Here is a 23,216-nt window from a genome sequence, read left to right on the forward strand (position 1 = left end):
TGTTTAGAAAACTTTATTCCATCCACTGTTACATGCTTTACCGTTATAAATACGCAACTGCTTTGCTCATTTATTTTTTTATATTAGTGTTCTGATAGAAATATCAATAACAATATTCCTCAATATCATTACAACTGATGGACTCAGAATGAGTAAATATGGAAACCTTTGTAAACAAACGAAAAGCTGCAAAAGAAGTGAAGCTTATTTATAGACCTAAAACAGTTTATGAAGATGAAAACATACGTTTAAAAAATAAAGTGTAAATGCATGCATGCAAAAAACAGTTTTTCTATTTATTGTTGTTTTTTATGGTCACCTAAACAAGATCAATATTTTTTAAAGTAATGATGAGACAAAAGGTGGGGAAATTCAAGTCACATTGGAACAAAAGTATAAATTAAACAATTATTTTTTTTGTTTTTAATAAATGTACTTTTTCAAGTACATTGGACATGTTATTGAGAGAGAAATACAGAAGTTAGCAAATTCATTAACCTAATTGTTTTTAATTAACTTCTTCCATGGAGTGAAATCAAAAACAATTTTCTGAAATAAAACCATAGATTCTATAGAAAAAAAGAATTGTTTTGAAGTCCCACTCCAATCATCTTTTGATCTATTTTCAAGCCTTCCAGTTTTTTTAAATTATACTTATGCAGTTTTTTTACTCTATAAATTGACACTATAAAAAGGTGCAGAAACCGAGGAGCTGCGCCACAGATAAGAGTGGTGAGGTAGGAAGAAGAGTTCATAACTACAGAACACAGGGAGATCGTCATGAGGTACGCGACTTTTTTATTATCTGTTATTTTATTTCATTTTAGTTTTTATTTTAAGGCTGATGATGGTATTTGCACGTATTTACGTGGACTGTGTCCAGCCAGCCCTCTCTTGGCAAACGGCTGTCAAGTGAGCTCTCTCTTAAAATCAGAATCCATACATTGCGGTAACAACAAAAGGACTTCTTTTTTAATTAAAAGCAAAGTGTATGAACTGTAATTCAATATATATATATATATATATATATATATATATATATATATATATATATATACACACACACACACGCACCCACTCCCGTATATATATTTATATGTTTCACGTGGAATTTCAAAATAAGACTTAATCAAAATCATGTATTGAAGAGTACTTACTATAATGTTGACATTTGTGTTAAAAAAAACCTCCTATAGTTTCCACATAGTTATTTACCCTTTCACTTCTAGTATGCCATCTGGTAATGTCATGAAATAAGTTTCAGACTGATGTGAAATTGAATCGGTGAATTCAAAAGGGGCCCAAGTCCACATTTTTTCAAAATAGAGTTATTAAATGTTTTATGGTCTTCTAGAGAAAAGCTATCTGATTATGTGCAAAAAAGTCCCAAGTCCGTTGTAATTTATTGACCATGCCTGGCATTTAAAATGTATTGAGTGCAAGATGGGCCAAATTCCTGGACTTGGGCCTCTCTTGCATGGGTTTAGCTTTATCCCATAGATGGCAGCACTAGTTATCCAATATCGCAGCGCCCATGCAGCAGGAGTTTAATTCAAGTGATGAGGAGATTAGGCCTTTAAGAAAATGTAATGAACAAGAAACTTAAGAGTTCGTCAGACTAGGGGCAAGGATGAGTCTGACTTTGAAGATTAGGTGTTCCTTTTTGATAACCTGTTCCATTTTAGGAGGAAAACAAATCTGACTTGCAGTTGTCATGTAGCAGAAAAAGGGTTTGGATATAAACTGATCCTAAGAAGTGTTAAGAATGTGACAATCTGAAAAATAAAGATTCATGAAGATGATAAATATATGGTTTGTCAATTCTTTCCATATGTTACTTCTGTTTAATTCAAGAAGGGCCCAAAGACTGAAAGTCCAGAGACTTTGTGTGCTAGTCCTTTGAAATTATAAAAAGTGAAGTGCTTCATATTATAGCATTTGTAAGTTATGAACTGGTGATAAATCTGGGTAAACTATTACTCATTTGGTGTAGCCTCCCTTTAAGCTATGCAATTAAAATCATTTCCTGGAAAAACAAACCTCTTGGACTTGAGCCCTCATTGAATTCAACGATTCAATTTCAAAATAAGACTGAAATGAAATCTGGTATTAGGGCGTTATTATCATATGTTAACACAGGTGTAAAAAACAAACTCTTGTTTCCACAGTACAGTATGTGACAAAGGAGCGTCAAAGGGAATGCTATGACAGGTGTGGAAGATTGTGATAACGCATCAGTCAAAATACAAAACGTTCTCAAAGTTATCGTTTCTGTTTCTATGAAGGTGTCTGAACAGTTCTCTTCAGGCGTCGGCAACCCGCTGCTCCGGAGCCACATGCGGCTCTTTAGCGCTGCCCTAGTGGCTCCCTGGAGCATTTTCAAAAATGTTTGAAAATGTTAAAAGATGGGGGAGAGAATTGTATTTTTTTTTTAATGTGTTTTCTGTAAAAGGGAAAACAAGACACAAATATTCTTGACGTTTTCCAATGCTGCCAGAGCTTATAGAATAAAAATTGTGACGCCCGGCAGGTACGTCACTTGCAGCTAGAAGATGTGCACCAAGCTGTCAGCAAGTTGAACTGTCAGTCAACTGGGTGTTTCCAGTCGACTGGAAACAGTTAGTGTCCCTGGAATCGTACGATTCCATACAGTCTTACAGAGGTGGGACAAGTGAGGGAAGCTAATCGCGTTATAACCTTTACGACATTACAAGTCTCATTTGTTTTTTTGAACACGCAACACACTGAACATTGAAGAGCAGTCATCAACCTCTCCCCATTCCACACTCATGGTACAACTGTAAGAAACAAACATAACAGGAAGAATAAACTTAGGTGGAACAACAAAACTGCCATATGAAAAGAAACGTGGGCAAACAGAAACGCTCATGCTGAGCCCTAATTAGATCAGGAAACCGAGTCCCACAATCCTCTGCTGCTAACTGACCTAAAATGCACATGACCCCCACTACAGCCCCTAAGGCTATGAGGTTCCATTTGTGCCAAAAATATCAATACTATAAGGTTCCATTTGTGCCAAAAATATCAAAATGTGTTTTTTTGCGTCCACTGTTATGTCTTTGGTCCATTGTCTATGCTTCGGGCTCATTGTCTGTTTATTGAAAAAGTTCAGTTTACATTGGTTCATGTCTATTTACTACTAAGCAATATCTTCTGCATGGCCTGATTCTTTGATTATTACTTTGTATTTACTTTGTGATGTATATGCTTGCTCCATGCTTAAACTTTGCATTTGTCTTTGTCCTTATCCCATGTCTAACTACGGCGTCAGGAAAGTCCTTAGCAACACTTGCTAGTGTCGTTTGCTACGTCGTTTCACGTGTCGTCAGGAAAATCCTTAGCAACCGTTGCTAGTGTCGTTTGCTACGTTGTCTCACCATGTCGTGTCCTTAGATCTTGTTGTATTTCAAATTTTTTCAAAAGTTGTCAGAGAAGTCCTTTGTACGGTCGGTAAATTGTTTCCTGTATTATCACGGAACGAAACATGTTTTAAAAAAAACTTTATTGATAATCCTGCAAACGCGCACTGCCAGAAAGGGGGGGGGGGGGTGCATGCGAACAACGGTTTCGCGTTCCCGTGTAAAGTTATTTAGTTTTAAGTTATTTAGAATATGGCTTCAATTCAATCTTGTGATGAAACTATTATTTAAAAGTCTTTTGAAAAGTAACTGATCTTTATTCAATATGTTGTTACAAATCTGATGGATAAACGAGGAGCAGAGGCGCCCAAAAGAGCATTATAGTGGTCCACCTCATTGTCAAATAAAAATACATAACAGATTGAAAAGAAAAGATCAAAATCCACTCAAAGATTTTGGGCCGTCTGCTCCTCTTTTAACCACCCGATTTGTGACAGCATGTTTGATAAAGATCAGCTATTTTTTAAAAGACTTAAATAGTAGTTTCATCTCCAGATTTAATTGAAGCTAGACTCTAGACCGGCTTTAATAAACATTTCTTTTTTCATTCCGTGGTAGTACAGGAAACAATTTACTGGCCGTACAAAGGATTTTTCTGACGACATTGGCAAAATTTGAAAAACAACAAGATCTATGATCTAACGACAAGACACGGGGAAACGTTGTAGCTAACGATAGTAGCAAACTTCGTAGCTAACGACAGTAGCAACGGTTGCTAAGGAGACGACAGGGTGCATAACAAAGACAAATGCAAAGTTTTACACATAACGCATGAACCAATGTTCAATGAACTCGGTCAGTAGACATAGACAATGGACCAAAGACATAGACAGTGGACACAAAAACAGATTTTTGGCACAAACGGAACCTCATATAAGGCTCATGGGAAGTGGGAGTTTTGGGGTAAAACCTTGAGTAAGAGTGTTGTGAACTGAACTGAGGTCCATGCTGTTTGGGCTGTTGGTGCGTGCTTCAATAAATGGACTTGCTCTTGATAATGAAATGTTGTTTCTCCGGCTGTTAATCTGTTTCTGAGATTGTTCCGGGTTATGTGGTGTATGAGACACGGACAGTTCTCCAAAGAAGTCTCTTGATAAGCTGTTTGACTGTTGCTACCCCGGTTGGGTGACATCTGGCTGGGTCATTACAATATTGAACATCAACATTTCTGTCAACTGGGATTAGCGTCATAGTTTACCACTCACGTTTCTACCAGCAGGGCTTTTTTTGTATTACTTTCAGCAGACCGCTAAACAGGTGGCTGATGTAAATGAACCGCCGTCAGTTCCGTGCATTGCTTGATGAAGTTGAAAACGAATATTCTGATCTCCTGTTACACAACAAAGACCGATGGCTGTCCAGGGGTGACGTTTTGCGTCACTTTGTCGTCTGTTTAGAACACGTGAAAACATTCCTGAAAAGCAAAGACCTGAACTACCCGCAACTGGAAGACACTGAGTGGCTCGAAAAGCTGCACTTATTGGTGGATATGACTGACAGGCCACCTAAACGAGCTGAATGAAAGTCTGCAGGTGCCGCAAATGCTTGAAGCTGTTCTGTCATTCCAGCGCAGCTGACTGTCATGGGGCATGCACGTTCCATTTAATTGTTTTGTATTCGAATCCTCAAAGTAAAAATGACATCAAAAATTGGATTTCTTTATTACATTTCTTTAATTTTATCAAAGCAATGAAACATAATTCATTGATATGTGATGAAGTTAAACTTGCACAACAGAGCAGTCACGTGACGCGTCGTTCTCCGCAGAATGCACAAATAAACACTTAATCGTTAATTCTCATTATGTATTTGTAGCAACTTAGTCATTTTGACAGCACGCTAATATAGATACATATTGCATGTGTTACCTTCATTATAGGGCTTTTAATGTTTTGCGGCTCAAGACATGTTTGTTTTTGTTTTTTTCGTCCAATTTGGCTCTTTCAACATTTTGGGTTGCCGACCCCTGGTTCTCTTTGTCTTATTGGTGTCTGTTCTTGTCCATCAGTTCTTCTCAGACTCTGTCCAAACTGGAGGCCCTGGAGTGTCACTTCACCTGGGTCAAGGAAACCACCAGATCACAGCTGTTGCGCATGAGGGTCCGGCTTGAGGACATTGGGACAGATGAGGGAAATTTTTGGTTGGGTTCCATTTACAACTTGTGGGGGTTTGTCCTCTATGAGCTGGGCTCTAGCAAAGACGGCCATCAGTACTTCAGAAAGGCCACAGAAACCTTACAACGGCTGAGGAAGGAAGATGAGGGTCCCTGGCTGATGGTGAACTATGGAAATCTAGCCTGGCTGCACCATCATCTTGGAGAAGAGGCAAAGAGTCAAGATTACTTGTCAAAGGTTGAAGCTCTCAAAAGTAAATTCTCATCTCCATCCCAGGATGAGCTCCACCCAGAGATCTACGCTGAAAAAGCCTGGACTCTGATGAAGTTTGGTAAAGATAATCAGCTGCTAGCTGCAGATTACTTTCAGAGATCCTTCAAGATGCAGCCAGACATGGTGCAGTGGCAGTCCAGCCGTGTGATTGTACTGGCTAGTGCTGCTAAGCACAGTGACACAGGCCTGAGTGATGACCTAATGCAGGAAATTAGAACAGCCCGAGAGCAGGATCCAGAGAATCTGTACGTGGCTGCTGTGGAGCTTAAGGAAAGAAGCAATAAAGGAGAATCAGTGAAAGATGAGGCGGAGACGCTGGGTCAAAAGATCCTTCTGCAGCCTGTCAGCAGCTACAGTGGCCTGAAACCCCTCCTGAGGCTGTACAGGGAGCTGGGCTCGCTGGATAAGGCCATCGTTCTGACAGAGGAGGCCTTGGAGCGGCATCCTGATGAGCGCTACCTGAAGAGATGCGCCTCTCTCTGCTACAAATGGAAAGTCCTCAGGTTCACAGCTGATCAAGCAGACCAACGTACGATTGAGAGAGCCATAAAGCTGCATGATGAGGTCATTGATCTTTACCCAGACTCATCATTTGTGAAGAAGATTGACCTGGCATGTGTTCAGGCAAAGTCGAGTCAGGGCCGTGAGATAGCATACCAGATGTTCCAAGACCTGCTTGCAAGGAGAGACCTGGATTCTGATGACAAGCAGCTGCTATACTACAACTACGCCAGATACCTCCACTTCGACCGTCAGGACAGTAATGAGTCCATTCGGTATCACATGAAGTCAGCAAAGATTCAAAACAGTACATTTTATGGGAAACTAAGCGTCAAAATCCTCCAGAAAATATGCAAGAGAGGAAGGAGCAGGATGTGCACAGAAATCAGGACGTTTCTGGAAAACCTACCAGAAGACAATTCTGAATGAGGTTTTGCCAACATATGGTTCATATCTAAACCTCTGAAGATGCTTTACCTTTTCATTTATGTGGGGGATTATAGGTATTTCTATTATTGTAGTTGCCGTTGGTTGAGATGTAGAAATGTATCACATTGAAGATGTATAAAACAGGAATTTAAAGTTGACTAATGTGAAATTCTTGTAACTTGGCTGACGTTTTGCATTACTTTTTCTTAATAGCAAGTTAACTTTTATCCCACATATCAAGCAGGTGATTAAAACTGTTTTTTTTCCTCTTAGAAATCTGGCTAGGGTCAATATGGAGATACTAATGCATGCTTTTATTGATTATTGTAACTCTCTGCTGGCTGGTTTTCACAAAAAACATTAAGAACCTTCCCCTCCTTTTTATATTTTCACTTTTATTTTAATTTTTTTATTTCCAGAGCTTCCTCAGTTGGATCCTCCCCCTTTGGGTCGGCTGCTGTTCATCAGCTGCAGCTCTATATGGGGACCTGCATCTCCACCTTACTGTGGTGATGCTGGTTCTCTGCCTGTGATGCTGCATCTGGCTGTCTATCCAGCATCACAGACAGGGACGTTCCAAATATTAACATTTACACCAACAAATGTTTTCCGTGCTCAGCCTCTTTCCCAAATGTTTATCTCCATCATTTAAGGGGGTGGGAGGCTTGAATGGGATTAGGGGTTCTGTGGGGGTCGGGGACTTTCTTTTTATTTTGTTGTGCTTGTTTTATGTGTGTTCTGGTGTAAAGCACTTTGTGTTATGTTCTAAATGAAAGTGCTATATAAAGACTGATTTGATTGTTTAGTGTATTGATCCTGTAGAATAACTCTTCAACTCACATGATTGAATCCTTAATAAACATTTAACCAACAAAACTTTATTCTGGTCATTTGAATTTATTAAACTCTTATATAGGCGGTGTGTGGATTTGATTTTTTTCTTACAGGCTACTCAAGAAAATGAATTGTTTTGAAATCCTACTCCAATCATCTTTTGATTTATTTTCAATCATTCCAGTGTTATTTTTTATTATGTTTTATAGCCGGAAAAAAAAAAAACTATTGTTCTTTAGGGCAGTTTCAGCAGAGCAGCAGTAGTTCATTAGAGGTTCTAGCCCCGCCCCCTGTGCCCACTGCCAGAAACAGTAAATTATGAATCGTCCTGCTGTGATCATTAAGATTTGATACAAAATCTGAATACACAGATTAATATTATTAGTTAATATACTATTTTACTATCACTAGATTTTTTTTATTCCCCATTTAGGCTGGTCTTGACATCATAACTTATGGGTTTCCCAAGTGAGCACTAATCACACGACCATCCTGAATAATAATAATAATAGATTTTATTTATAATACACCTATCATCAAACATAACCTCAAAGTGCTACAAGATATGTAAAAAATGAAAACTTAATGGAAATTAGCACATAGTAATACAAAACTTACTTAAACTATAAAAGTAGCACTAAATAGGCTCAATAATAAAACCATCAGCAATGATAGGCATTTTAACGTAGAAATGTCTTTAAAACAGCTTTAAAAGACTCCAGGGTCTGTGATGTTCTGAAATGAACAGGAAGGGAGTTCCAAAGCCTTGGTCGAACAAAACAAAATGCTCCGTCTCCCATCGTACAGATCCTAGTGGGGGGTACCTGAAGAAGGAAACTGCCTGATGAACGCAGGGAACAGGAATGTTTTCTGGGGTGAGGAGTTCCTGAAGGTATGGTGGTGTCTGACCGGCCACGTGTTTGTAAGTGACAATTAGAAGTTTATATTCAATCTGGGATAAATAGGTGATGTGCTGATCTTTCCTGACTCCTTTTAGGATTCTGGCTGCACTGATTTGGATGTATTGAATTGTTTTTATATTATTGTTGGGAATCCCTCAAAAAAGGCAGTTGCAGTAGTCCAACCTTGAGGAGATAAAGGCATGGACAAGTGTTTCTGCGTCAGAAAATGGTAGAAGGGGCCAGAGTTTGGAGATGTTTCGTAGGTGGTGGAATGAGGTCTTATGTAGATCCTTGAGGAGGAAACAGTGATGACCTGACTGTTGAATGTGAACTGGGATATTGAGGAGGAATGAATCTGGTAATAATTTAAATCTCTATTTCAGGAAGAAATGGTGAATTTGGTTTGGGTGGCCAATATAGAAGCATTGTTATGGAATATGGGGGCTTCCATTTAAAGGCTAAGCATTCAACGGAGGCAAAGTCAGGCATGGTAGTGGAGAAAGTAGTTAGATCAGCCCGATTACTAACGGCTAAACCACCCCCATGTCCAGAACTGCAGGCTTTCTCCATGTAGCTGTAACTCTCCTCATCCATGATCAAAATATGATCATATTTAAAGGAGTTTTATTTGAAAAAGATTGTGCATTTACTAATTCCATTTTGGCATAAGACAGATCTGATGGTTGCTGTGGCTGTAAACTCCGTAGCACAGTGTAGTCCACTCAATGTTCTCTGTTCCACCCAGAGCTTCTTGGAGAGGGGAGGGAGAGGGTGCGCCAGTGATCTAATGACGTGGTAAGGGTGAAACGTGTGAGGCCAGGATAGAATAAAGTTCATACGTGCCTTGTTTCAGCAAAATGTCATTTCTGTTCCTTCTGCTGTCTTCTATTGGAGAAAATTTATTCCTGACTTGCCCTGGAAAAATATTTGGACCCTGCATCAGAAATTATTAATCAATAACAAGATGAGAGATGTCTCCTACAAACTTTTACTTGGAATGTATCCCACTAATCAATACATGCTAAGATATAAGACGATTGACCCCAACCGTACTCTCTGTAAACAACACCCAGAAACAATCAGTCACCTGTTTTGGAATTGTAATATTACAAAAAAATGTGTACATGTTTTATAAATCACAAATGTGACTCACAATTCAGATGAAATTTGAATGTATATCATATTTGGCCTACACGAAAAGAACACAAAATTAAACATAAAATTGGCAATTAATCTAATTATAATATTTGGTAAGTTTCGTATACACCAATTATTATTTTCTTCATCGCAACTATTTTTCCCTGTAATAATTAAAGAAAAAGAATCTTATTTACCCTTCCTCTGGTGTTAGCTTTCTACTGCCATCTGTGGTGTTGGCGGGTCATTTTGGACCCGTGTATTGAATCAGTCATAAAATACCCTAAAAAACAATCTTTTATCATCCAATGTTTTTCTTAACTCTTCTTTAGCTGTTTGGGATCCCTTTTCCATGAAAAGATTGGTTTTAATGTTTTTTGTTGTCCTCTGGGCCTTTGTTTTTAACAGCATACCCCTCGTTTTCAATGTCTAAAAAGTGGTCAAATGAACCTTAAGAGAAGAAGGCAACAAAATAATCAGTAGTTCTGTTACCTGAGTGTAACTGAGAGATATTAAAACACATTTCTTAAATGTTCAACAACAAAAAAAAATTAATTTTAATACTATCAAATATAGTAACATCTATGGTGTTTCGGGTCATTTTTGACCCGTATATATTTACTTCAAGAAAAGGGCAAAAACAAGTCTTTTTCTTCCACACAATAGAACTTCAATACAATATTTAACAATATGAAAAACAGAACATTCATAAATATTAAAAAATTACAATAAAAAAAAGATTTGCCAAGTCAAATAAACAACAACCAATCGAGAAAATCACACCAAATGAAATCAAGTACTTGTTCTATAAATACTCTGTGCAAAGAACATGCCTGTGTGTGTTTAGATGCATGTGTTGCAAAAAGTTTCACTTTTAGTGTGTTCTTTGCAGATATATTTGTTGTAGGTGAAGCACACTATGTAGGTTTTTCTGTCCATATTGCTAGGGCAAACCTGACACCTCTTTCTTTTTGAGTGAGGTGGTCTCACTGGCATTGTGGCTGTGGCTGTGGATGGAGTGCTTGAGGCAGGGCTGGCTTCTGAGGGGGAAGGTGATGCTGATGCTCTTCTTGTTGCTGTGGATGGCGGGCTTGGTGACCCCTGCAGCTGTCTGACCAAGTCTGCAGCAGCTGGGTCTCGGGGCACCCGTTCCCATTGCTCAATGTGCGGCTTGACAAGGGAATTCCCGAGCTCCTCAAGAAACATTCTCCGCTTGGTGTTTTGGGTTGAATTCCACCCTTGGTGAAACACAAATGCATTGTATGCAGACACATTGAAGATGTTGTAAAACACAACCATTGGCCATCTCCTGGTCATTCGCTGGCAAGTGTAGGTGGCAGTCAGCTTGTTCAGATTATCCACTCCTCTTTTGTTTTTGTTGTAGTCCAGGATGATTATGGGCTTTTTGTCACTTCTTGATGACAGCAGCATGTTTGTGAAGAGTGGACATCAGTATCCCACTCCGTCATTTTTTTGGACAGTATGAACTGTGCTCCAATGGATGTTGCCACCTTTGGATTGGAATGATTCAGCAGGAGCAGCTTCAGCACCAGTGACCTCCTCTTCAGACTGATCAGTTGTGTCTGTTTCTTCCAATTGGTACTCCACATCATCTTCGTTCTCAGAGGCCTGCTCATCTCCATCGCTAAAATCTTGTGTGTCCTCTGCCTCATTTGCAGCAAAGATGTGATCCAAAACTTCATTTACATTGAACCTTCTCCTCATTTTTGCATCCTGTCCGTTGGTGATGTGTACTCTGCAAGTCACCACCTCTGCACTCAAATGGCTTGACAACCCTGGACATGTCTCCCATTGTTTGTTCATGCAAAAAGCTAAGGAGAAAAGCCCCTAAATGAAGCTCAAGTGGTTGGAGTAAGAGGCTGTTGGTTGATTGTGTGTTTATGATTTAATTTTTTGTCATTTTTTATTGTTTTATAATCGAAAATTTTAACCGGGTCAAAAATGACCCGAACACCACAAAAGTCATTTTTTTCACCGGCGCACTTTATAATTTAGTAAAAAAAAAAAAAAAGGTTTTATTTTGTTTTAATGGAAGTCCCTGACAAAGTCAAAAAGTTTCAACGCAAAAAACAAATGTATGAAGTACTTTCATGCATGCTAAAATTCAAAACGGGTCCGTAGGGACCCTAACACCATAGGAAGGTTACACACTAGTTCTAATATCTTAAACATAAAAGGCCATACGTAGTTATGAAAAATGACTGTTTTTGAACATTTTTAGTGTATAGTAATCTGTTTTGTAATATTTCTTTCTCATGCTTTTACCATCCCATGCATTCTCAGTCTATGACTAATGTTCTTTTCATGCAAATTTGTTCTATATGCTTTTAACAATAAAGTTTTATATTAAAAAAAGTTGCCAATTGAATAAAGTTGTTTTCATTCCTCATATCAAGTAATGATCATTTAAAGAACATAAAAATTAAAAAGTAAAGTAAAGCAAAACAGGAATGGTTAAAATACTTTAAAAAAAAGAAAATATATATTTAAAAGATAAAATGTAACAAATATATAAAAAAGGGGTTAATGCAAATAGACACCCAGGTTATCCGAAGATACATAACCTCTTTGTGTAATAGTAAAACCTGTCCAACACAAAAGGCCTTCAGTTCTCATCTGTTCGCTCAGTTGTTGAACAGAATGAGTAAAAAAAAAAAAAAAAAAACAGGAATAGGGTTAAGAAAATTCACTTCCTCCCATTCCATTTCAAACAAATAATTACGGTAAACTCTTTTTGACAAACTTATCACTAAATATCCAATCCAATCCGCTTTATTTATATTGCACATTTCTCAAACTGGCAGTTTCCAAAATGCTGTACAGTGACCAAAAACCAGACAAAAGATTGCCAAACAAATTAAAAACAAAGTACACCAGTAAAATGGATAAAAAATAAAATAAAAATAAAGACAAGGTAAAAACAAGATAAAAACACAGATAAATATAGATAAAAATACAGTAAAAACACAGAGGACCACACAACTAATGTGTATGGAAGCGATTCTGTAGCATAAATAAAAAGCAAAGTCAAAACCAGAAATGATTTTTCATTTTCAAAATGAAGCTGCATTTTTTGACTCAAAATTAAAAAGGAAAAGCAATACTTCAAAATGCTTTTTCATTTCCTTCCTTAACACAGCTTTTTCTGTCACTTAATTAAAATGATAAAGAAAATGGTATTCAACATTTCATTTTCAAAAAGGTTTCTGGTAAATGTGTAGCATAATTCATTTAGAAATGTCTAATTTGACAATTAAAATGGATTAATAGAAATGCTTTTTAATTTTCAAAATGTAGATGCATCAAATGCCTCAAAATTAAAATGAAAAAGCAAGATTTTCAAAATGCTTTTTCATTTTATACTCAAAACCGCTTATTCTGTGTCATAATTAAAACGTAAATACAAAGAGGGGATTGCATTTGCATTTTCACATCCACCCTGGGAAACTTATTCAATATTCATTTAGGAAAAGCATTTCCAGAGGGGAGGCGGGGCAATGACGTCACTGCTTTCTCCGAATGTCCGGCCGCTGACAGACACAGACACACGCACGAGGAGAAGTGGAGCTTTCTGTTAGCCGCAGAGAAGAGGGTTTTGTGATGGTTGTGAACTTCTGATGATTGTACACAGCTTTTCAGGACTACATAGCAGCATGTCTGCCTTCTGCGGGCCTCCTCCTGACGCACCGCGGACAAGCTTTTGTTCTTCGGACCGCCAGCTTACACCAGTCTTTATTTTGTTCTGGACACCACTGGAACCACAAATTTACAAGACGGTTTCTCAGATCATAACAGCATTTCCGCCTTCAGCGAACATCGGGAGCTTCGCACTCCACCATGTGAAGGCAGCTGGCGGTCCGAAGAAAAAAACTTGTCCGCGGTGTGTCACGAGGAGGACCGCAGAAGGCGGACATGCTGCTATGTAGTTCTGAGAAGCTGTGTAAAGTCATCAGAGGTTCACAACCACCACAAAGCCGTTTTCTCTGCCGCTAACACAGTCTGCTCCTAGTGCGTGTGTCTGTGTCTGTGTCTGTGAGCGGCCGGACACACGGAGAAAGCAGTGACGTCATCGCCCCGCCTCCCCTCTGGAAATGCTTTTCCTAAATGAATATTGAATAAGTTTCCCAGGGTGGATGTGAAAATGCAAATGCAATCCCCTCTTTGTATTTTCGTTTGAATTATGACACAAAATAAGCGGTTTTGAGTATAAAATGAAAAAGCATTTTGAAAATCTTGCTTTTTCATTTTAATTTTGAGGCATTTGATGCATCTACATTTTGAAAATTAAAAAGCATTTCTGTTAATCCATTTTAATTTTCAAATTAGACATTTCTAAATTAATTATGCTACACATTTACCAGGGACCTTTTTGAAAATGAAATGTTGAATACCATTTTCTTTATCATTTTAATTAAGTGACAGAAAAAGATGTTTTAAGGAAGGAAATGAAAAAAGCATTTTGAAGTATTGCTTTTTCATTTGAATTTTGAGTCAAAAAATGCAGCTTCATTTTGAAAGTGAAAAAGCATTTCTATTAATCCATTTTAAATGTCAAATTAGACATTTCTAAAAGAATTATGCTACACATTTACCAGAGAACGTCTTGAAAAGGAAATGTCAAATACCATTTTAATTTTAATTTTAATTAAGTCACAGAATAAGCAGCGTTGAGGAAGGAAATGAAAAAGCATTTTGGTGGATTGGTTTTTCATTTTATTTTTGAGTCAAAAAATGCAGCTTCATTTTGAAAATGAAAAAGCATTTCTGGTTTTGACTTTGCTTTTTATTTATGCTACAGAATCGCTTCCATACATGCGGTGTTAAAAGCTAGAGAGTAAAAATGTGTTTTAAGACGGGATTTAAAGCACTCCACAGAGGGCGCTGTTCTGACATGAAATGGCAGAGCGTTCCACAGCTTAGGGCCAACAACAGAGAACGCTCTGTCTCCCCTAGTTTTGAGCCTTGTCATGGGCTCCACAAGCTGGAGCTGGCCGTCTGACCTCAGAGCACGAGCTGGTTTATAAATCTGAATGAGGTCAGAGATGTATTTTGGAGCCAGTCCATGTAGAGCTTTAAAAACAAACAATACAATTTTAAAATTAATTCTAAAATTAACAGGAAGCCAGTGCAACGACGCAAGAATAGGAGTGATGTGTTCATAATTTTTGGTTCCTGTTAAAAGTCGTGCAGCAGAGTTCTGGACTAACTGCAAGCGGGAAAGTGCCTTATGAGAAATAGCCTCATTCTGTCAGCTTCTGTATGCTTTGGAGTTAATGTATCAAATTTTTGTTTAGATCGCTTGGAATAAAGCTTTTCCAAGTCCAAATCCAACACTGTCCTTTCACTGGTGTCAAGCCAGCCCTCTCTCGCCGAACGGCTGTCAAGTGAGCCCTCTCTCAAAAACGGTGTGCCGCTTTTTTACATACATGGCAGTAACAGCAAGAAGGACTTACTTTTAAAGTAAAAGCAATGTTTTAGCACTGTCATTTAGTTTACATATGTATGCTATTTACACACATGCACCCCCTCCCCCCTATATATACATATATATTTATATATGTGTAGCCAGGTGGAGAAGGTGTAGGTACAGGGTTGTGCCACTAGAGGGCACTTCCTGGGTTTTCGGTGAACAGTTAAGTGAGGAGGTGGTGTGTTCTGGGGACCGTTATTTGACAGTTGTTTGACGGTTGTTTTGATCTGCGGATTAAAGGCGCTTGAAACCTGGCGTGAAGAGTCGTTAAGAGGGTAAACAAACATAAAAAGGTAAAAAAAGAAGTTGTGTTTACTGTAATTGTTGTAAAAGTATTCTGTTTTAAGAAATTTGATGAAATTAGTAATTTGATTTGTACAATTGTCGCTGCATTTTACGTGTGTTTTACAGCAGTGCTCGACGGAGCCAATGTTGTGACTGGTGATCAACTTTGCCGTCATTCCTGTTACAGTTCGGGCCACAGAGCACCTGCTGTAGTTATTCTTGTGTACTCTTTTTCTTAAATTTGATCTTTTTCTCCATTTTTGTTTTGTTTACACTTGTTTTCTTTCGTGATTTTGGAAGATCGGAAAGTGACTGGCTAAAAGAAGCATCTAGATGGCATAATAGATCCACATTTTGTTTTTGTTTTTTTATCTTCCTGATTACCATTTTTTTTTAAATCTGAAATCCTGAGTTACATTTTTGTTTTGGAATAAAGAACCCAAAGACAGTTTTGTGTCCTGTGCAGGCTTGAATTCGCCAGGCTACACAATTTGGTACCAGGAGTGGGGTTCTGCAAAATTAGCAACTCAGGAGTTTTTGCAATATAATAAAAAATATATAAAAAAAATAAATAATAATTTTAAAGAGTACACAGAATAACTATAGTTGCACCAGCTTAAGTGCCTGGTGAGGAGGAAACCATTAAAAGGATTGTCGTGGGATTGATCACAGCACCGGAGACCTGGCAGGATCGTCGTGGGAGTGACCACAGCACAGGAGACCTGGCAGGATCGTCGTGGGATTGATCACAGCACCGGAGACCTGGCAGGATCGTCGTGGGAGTGACCACAGCACCGGAGACCTGGCAGGATCGTCGTGGGAGTGACCACATCACCGGAGATCAACTTCCTGCAGCCCGGTAGACGACAGCTCATCCTGGGACGAGGAAGAGTCATCGGACCAACACATCTGGACCTGCATCTGAGTAACACCTGACATCCAGCTGTTGACCTTCGCTCGAACACATTCAGCCATGTCGCAGGAAGGCAGTGAGAATGAGCCAGTCTCCAACATAGACTCAGAAATAGACCCTGTCACTGTACTGCAGACGCAGTTATCAGAACTAAGTTGTAAGCATGACCAGGCTATGGCTCAGATAGCCGCTCTGAGTAATAGAACAAACCGATCATACATTTACTTGCCTAGGGAACGCCCTATTCAGCCGTTTAGTGGTGATTCAACAGTCGATGGCCGCTCTGTTGATGAATTTTTAGATGAAATCCAGCGAGCTATTAGAGCTAGAGGTCTGGGAGAGGAAGATCAGGTGGATTTCATTATGTCACATCTTAGAGGGTCAGCACTGGAGGAGGTCAAGTTGTGCACAGAAGATGAGTTTAAGGCACCTGATGAAATTGTCAACTTACTCAGAGATGCTTACAGGGAGAAACGCAGTGTAGCACAACTTTTACAGACTTTCTACAGCCGCCACCAGGTAGAGGGTGAAGATTTTTTTGAATATTCCCACGCACTGTCACAGATCCTTCGCTCAGTTTTAAAACAAAAACCAGATGCAATTCTTGATGCAAAGATGGCAGTCAGAGACCAGTTTGTTGAAGGAATAAGAGATTCCGCACTCAGAAGGGAGCTCCGCAGAATGCTTAGAGACAAACCAGATTCCTCGCTCTTCGAAGTGCGCCAGGAAGCAATTTCATGGTCAGCAGAGGACAGGCCCATTAACACTAGAGTTGTAAAAAGCAGGAGTATATTGGGCAATGATGGGAGCGATGGAAGCCAACCTACACGTAGTACACCCGAGAGGTCAACTGCCACATTAGATGATATTCTTAAAGTGGTCTCTGAACAAGGCAAAGCTATAGGGGAGTTGGTTAATGTGGTTAGAGAAGGAGTTGTTTTCCGGGGAAGCTCCCACAGAGATGAGAGAGTAAAAACAAAGTTCCAGTATACGGATGATGGCAAACCTATTTGTTTTAAGTGCAACAGAGTGGGACACATCGCTCGGGAGTGCAGATCACACAAAAAGGGAAGTCAACCTACCACTTCTGAAACACCCGCCCAGGGAAACTAACACCCTCGGTTGCCAAGAGCCAGGCAATCCGAGGTGGAAGTAAAGGCTCTCAGATTCTTACTCGAGAGAGATTCCTAGAACGTGCTGTGGGCTCATGTCCCGAAGTTGAAGTTGAGGTGGGTGGAGTCAAGACTAGATGTATATTAGATAGTGGAAGTCAGGTCAGCACCCTTTCTGAGTCATTTTTTCGTCAGCACCTGCTTGGTGAGGATGAGGATATAATTCCCACAGCCAAGTGGCTTAAACTAACAGCTGCTAATTCACTGCCTATTCCTTACATAGGTTACGTGGAGTTAGATGTGAAGACTATGGGATTAACTGTTACAGAGTGTGGATTTTTGGTAGTGAGGGATCCTGATAAGCAGCAGGTGAGGATGCAGAACAGCGGTTTAGTTTCAGATAGGGTCAGCACAATGACAAATGAAACCCAGCAGCCGGATAAAAATAATCCTCCACTGCTTATAGGGATGAATGTGATAAAGAGATGCAAAGAGTTGTCTATTGCCAGTTTGGACTCCACACTTGGAGGCCAGTTAGATTCAGCTTGGAAAGAAACGCTGCAAAAGTTGCAAATGGATGATGGGGCAGAAAAAGTTTCTGCAGCTAGGGTGGCAAGTAAAAATGCCACCCATGTGCCAGCAGCTTCGGTAGCCACCGTGTATGCTAAAAGGGGCACAAAACACTCTCATGGGCTGCTGTTGCTTGAGCCAACGAACACACCCATGCCCAGTGGCCTGATTGTGATCCCTACCTTGGTGGACGTTGCTAAACGTGTGTTTCCTGTACAAGTGGTGAACCTCTCTGAAGAGGACTTATGGTTATCACCGAAAACTAGACTGGGGATCCTTTCCAAAGTGGAGTGTGTTGAACCAGCAGCTGAGGTGTCTTTCAATCGCATCTCTGCAGATCATGAGGAAGTAACGATAGAACAGAAAGAGGCTAGTGTTTCGGAAGATGCACCACATCTGTTATTGGATCACCTGAAAATTGGTGGCACCACGGAACAGCAGACCAGGCTGGCAAAACTTATTTCTCAGTACACTGATGTGTTCGCGTTGAGTGATGAGGACCTTGGCTATGCTGACAGGATACAACATGAAATTCACTTAACCGATGATGTCCCAGTTACTCAGCCCTACAGGCGGGTACCACCCACTCAGTACAAGGAGGTCAAAGATCATATTGCACAACTTTTAAGGAAGGGGGTAATCCAAGAAAGTACCAGTGCTTATGCGTCCCCGATTGTACTAGTGCGAAAAGCAGACAACAGCTTGAGACTGTGTGTGGATTACAGACGCCTCAATGCCAAAACCCGACGCGATGCCTTTCCATTGCCTCGGATCGATGAGTGCTTTGATGCTTTGCACGGGGCAAAATTTTTCTCAACCATCGATCTCGCTAGTGGCTATCATCAGGTTGCAGTACATGAGAATGACAGGCACAAAACAGCCTTTATAACACCTTTTGGGCTATTTGAGTACACTAGACTGCCTTTTGGAGTCTGCAATGGGCCAGCAACTTTTCAACGACTCATGCAGGCTACTATGAGTGACTTAGTGTTCCAGATCCTGCTTGTGTACTTGGATGACATTTTGGTCTACTCACCAACGTTCGATGGGCATTTGACTCGGTTACAGACTGTGTTTCAGAGGCTCAGGGAAACAGGATTAAAGGTGAAGGTGGAAAAATGTAATTTCCTCCAATCAAGCGTGCGGTTTCTGGGCCACCAGATTTCCGCTGATGGAATAGGCACAGATCCAGATAAGGTGGCGGCGGTTAAGCAATGGCCAGTTCCAGCTTCCGTTAAAGAGTTGAGATCATTTTTGGGCTTTTGCAGTTACTACCGCCGGTTTTTGCAGGGTTTTTCGCAACTGGCAGGTCCCTTACATGATGCGGTCAATACCTGCCTGAATCAGAGTAACATGTCTAGGTCGAAAAATCTGTTTAAAAGTGTTTGGACTGCAGAATGTCAAGATTCCTTTGAGGAGCTTAAAGAGAGACTGACCAGTGCCCCTCTACTTGGGTATGCTAACTTTTCCCTCCCATTTATCTTGGAGACAGACGCCAGCAGTTTAGGACTAGGAGCAGTCCTCTATCAGATTCAAGATGGGGAGAAGCATGTTATAGCATATGCCAGTAGGAGACTGAGAGGTGCAGAGAAGAATGATCGGAATTACAGCAGCATGAAGCTTGAGCTTCTCGCTTTAAAGTGGGCTGTATCTGAAAAGTTCAGAGGTTATCTTTTGGGGGCCAAATTTACTGTGATGACAGACAATAATCCCCTGTGTCATCTCGACTCAGCAAGGTTGGGCGCCGTTGAACAGCGCTGGATAGCACAGTTGGCCCCGTTTGACTTTGACGTTCGTTATCGCCCTGGGAGATGTAACGCAGCAGCAGATGCACTGTCTAGGCAGCCGTTAGCAGGGGAGCCGGAAACAAATGGTGACGAGGAGTTTGATGGATGTATATCCATTTGCAACATGATTCAGAGAGGCACATCCCTTGACCCAGATTTAGTGTGTGAAGGTATCAAGTGCTGTCAGGTTAGAGAGATGCGGGCTACAGCTGCTGAGCAGGTTGTTGAGAACAAAGATCTTCAAGGTAACACGCCAACTCTGCCAGGTTACTCAAAAGAGGAGTTGAGGCAGTTTCAACAAACAGACCCAACCATTAAGTCCTTTTGTCAGTTTTGGGATCAGAAGACAAAACCCACTTATCAGCAAAGGAGGAGTTTAGCTAAACCCGTCATCTCCCTGCTCAGACAGTGGTCAAGAATTATAGATGTAGATGGATTGTTATATCGTGTTATTGAGGATGATCACAAACTTGAGTGTCAACAACTTCTTTTGCCCGAATGTTTGAAAGACTCAGTACTTGAAAGTGTGCATAATCAGATGGGTCATCAAGGAATAGAGCGCACGCAGAACCTTTTGAAACAGAGGTGTTTCTGGGTTGGGATGTATGAAAATGTCGAGCGGTGGGTGAAACAGTGTGAAAGATATATACTCACCAAACTGCCACAACCTCACATACGTACCCCTATGAAACATTTTCTTGCTACACGCCCTCTTGAGGTAGTTGCAGTGGATTTTACGTTGTTGGAGCCAGCTTCCGATGGTCGAGAGAATGTGTTGGTTGTAACTGATGTTTTCACCAAATTTACACAGGCGTTTCCAACACGAGATCAAAAAGCTGATACCACTGCGAAGGTCTTGCTCAGAGAGTGGTTTATGAAGTATGGGGTACCTGAGAGGTTACATTCCGATCAGGGAAGGAACTTTGAGAGTGAGGTCATTCAGGAACTGTGTAAATTGTATGGAGTTAAGAAAACGCGCACCACACCCCATCATCCCCAGGGTAATGCCCAGTGTGAGCGTTTTAATAGGACTCTGCATGACCTCCTGCGCACGCTCCCACCAGAGAAAAAACGTAGGTGGCCTGAGTATTTGCCAGAGTTGATTTATGCCTACAATGTAACTCCACACGCCACCACGGGGTACTCACCGTACTATCTCCTGTATGGGGTACATCCACACCTCCCTGTAGATGCGTTGTTAAATCAAGATCAGGTGGTAGATAGAAAACATGACTGGTTGGTGGTTCATCAGGAACGTCTGCATGAGGCCCATAACAGAACTAGGCAGTATTCTGAACAAAAAGCTGCAGAACGGCTTGAACTGGAGAAGAGCAAAGTTTACTGTCCTCCTGTGGAAATAGGTCAATTAGTTTATCTCCGTCAGTGGCCCCAGGGTAGAAACAAAATTCAGGATGCCTGGAGTTCAGTGATTTACCGGGTCCTGGATGTGCAAGACAGCACACACACTGTGGAGCCATTGGAGGGTGGTCCCATCAAAAGGGTCCATCGAGTAAACCTAAGACCCTGTCCAGGCCCAGTTCCAGCACCAAGGAAATTGAAAAAGGACACTTCCACTTCTACTATAGCTGCTCCTGTGGAAGTTCGTAAAGAGAATCTGGAGTCAGACCCAGATTATGTACTGTTGGAGGAAACAACTTATCCACATTTGGACCAAGAACTGAACACAGACACTGATGGTGTTCCTGATTGCCAGGTCTTGGAGTCCTGGAGCACTGGTGGAACGGTTGATGGTGGAACACCTCTCCCAGGTTCAGAACTAAAGGACATTGTGACAAACAGCATGTCTGGAAGAGATGCTGAGACCGAGGTGCCGGTTCCCGCCCCTCGCCGGAGTCAGAGAGCAACCGCGGGATTACATTCAAATCCACATCATCTCCCCAGATCAACCTGTAATGCTATTTCTTTAAGTCCTGATGTATTGTCACAGCTGTTGATCAATGTGGGTACAGCATTCTTCAGAGAAGCAATGAATGAAGGAAAGTGTGTAAATTAGGTCACCGAGGGCGGTGCCTGGAAAGCAGGGGAGAATGTAGCCAGGAGGAGAAGGTGTAGGTACAGGGTTGTGCCACTAGAGGGCGCTTCCTGGGTTTTCAGTGAACAGTTCAGTGAGGAGGTGGTGTGTTCTGGGGACCGTTATTTGACAGTTGTTTGACGGTTGTTTTGATCTGCGGATTAAAGGCGCTTGAAACCTGGCGTGAAGAGTCGTTAAGAGGGTAAACAAACATAAAAAGGTAAAAAAAGAAGTTGTGTTTACTGTAATTGTTGTAAAAGTATTCTGTTTTAAGAAATTTGATGAAATTAGTAATTTGATTTGTACAATTGTCGCTGCATTTTACGTGTGTTTTACAGCAGTGCTCGACGGAGCCAATGTTGTGACTGGTGATCAACTTTGCTGTCATTCCTGTTACAGTTCGGGCCACAGAGCACCTGCTGTAGTTATTCTTGTGTACTCTTTTTCTTAAATTTGATCTTTTTCTCCATTTTTGTTTTGTTTACACTTGTTTTCTTTCGTGATTTTGGAAGATCGGAAAGTGACTGGCTAAAAGAAGCATCTAGATGGCATAATAGATCCACATTTTGTTTTTGTTTTTTTATCTTCCTGATTACCATTTTTTTTTAAATCTGAAATCCTGAGTTACATTTTTGTTTTGGAATAAAGAACCCAAAGACAGTTTTGTGTCCTGTGCAGGCTTGAATTCGCCAGGCTACATATGTATATATATATATATTTATATGTCTGATGTGAATTTTCAAAAAAAGACAGAAATAAAATGATGTATCATATTATTTAAGAGTCTGCTCTCAAAGTAACTGCCCTGGTCACTGTGTAGCTCATTGGGGACTCCACACCGCGTGAATGTCCCCTCCTCCAGGTAGCGGACCAGACAACCACAACAGCGAAGTACCTGGAGAAGGGGATGTTCACGCGGTTAGGACTCCGCAATGAGCTCCACAGTGACCCAGGCAGGTACTTTGAGAGCAGACTCTTCGCAGGGGAGTGCAAACACCTGCGAGAGAAGATGACCCGGACTACACCACTTCATCCACAGAGCGATGGTTTGGTGGAGCGCTTCAACGTACATTGGCTACCTAGCTTGCTAGTGACCAGTACACATCAGAAAGACTGGGACCAACATCTACCCCTGGTCCTGTGGGCATATTGCACCCAATGCAGGAGTCCAGTCAGTGCACACCCGCACTCTTTTTACAGATTTGTCACCATGGGACAAAAACACCTAATATTATAAAAATACTATTTGAAATTCCACATCAGATCTGTCTGAAACTTATTTTGTGATTTTGTGACATAACCTGATAACCAGGTGGGATAGTAGAAGTGAGAAGTGAAAACACTGTGTGTGTGTGTTTGTGTGTGTGCGCGTGACTGTGTGTGTGTGTGTGTGTGT

The 23,216-nt window shown here is 40.6% G+C and overlaps 1 protein-coding gene and 1 long non-coding RNA gene across 2 annotated transcripts; both read left to right on the forward strand.

Moving 5' to 3' along the window:
* Window positions 1–695: 695 nt before the first annotated feature.
* Window positions 696–7,680, forward strand: LOC101163238 (antiviral innate immune response effector IFIT1-like). Its single transcript, XM_023954418.2, has 2 exons — window positions 696–785; window positions 5,449–7,680. The coding sequence occupies exons 1-2, from the start codon at window positions 781–783 to the stop codon at window positions 6,755–6,757; spliced, it is 1,314 nt and encodes a 437-aa protein (XP_023810186.1). The 5' UTR covers window positions 696–780; the 3' UTR covers window positions 6,758–7,680.
* Window positions 7,681–15,282: 7,602 nt separating this feature from the next.
* On the forward strand, window positions 15,283–22,480 carry LOC144991932 (uncharacterized). The gene is made up of 2 exons (XR_013655610.1): window positions 15,283–22,040; window positions 22,159–22,480. It is a non-coding gene; the product is annotated as an uncharacterized LOC144991932 (long non-coding RNA).
* Window positions 22,481–23,216: the final 736 nt, after the last annotated feature.

Source organism: Oryzias latipes, chromosome 4 (assembly GCF_053564925.1).
Source record: "Oryzias latipes strain Hd-rR chromosome 4, Olatipes_Hd-rR_3.1".
Lineage (NCBI taxonomy): Eukaryota > Metazoa > Chordata > Actinopteri > Beloniformes > Adrianichthyidae > Oryzias > Oryzias latipes.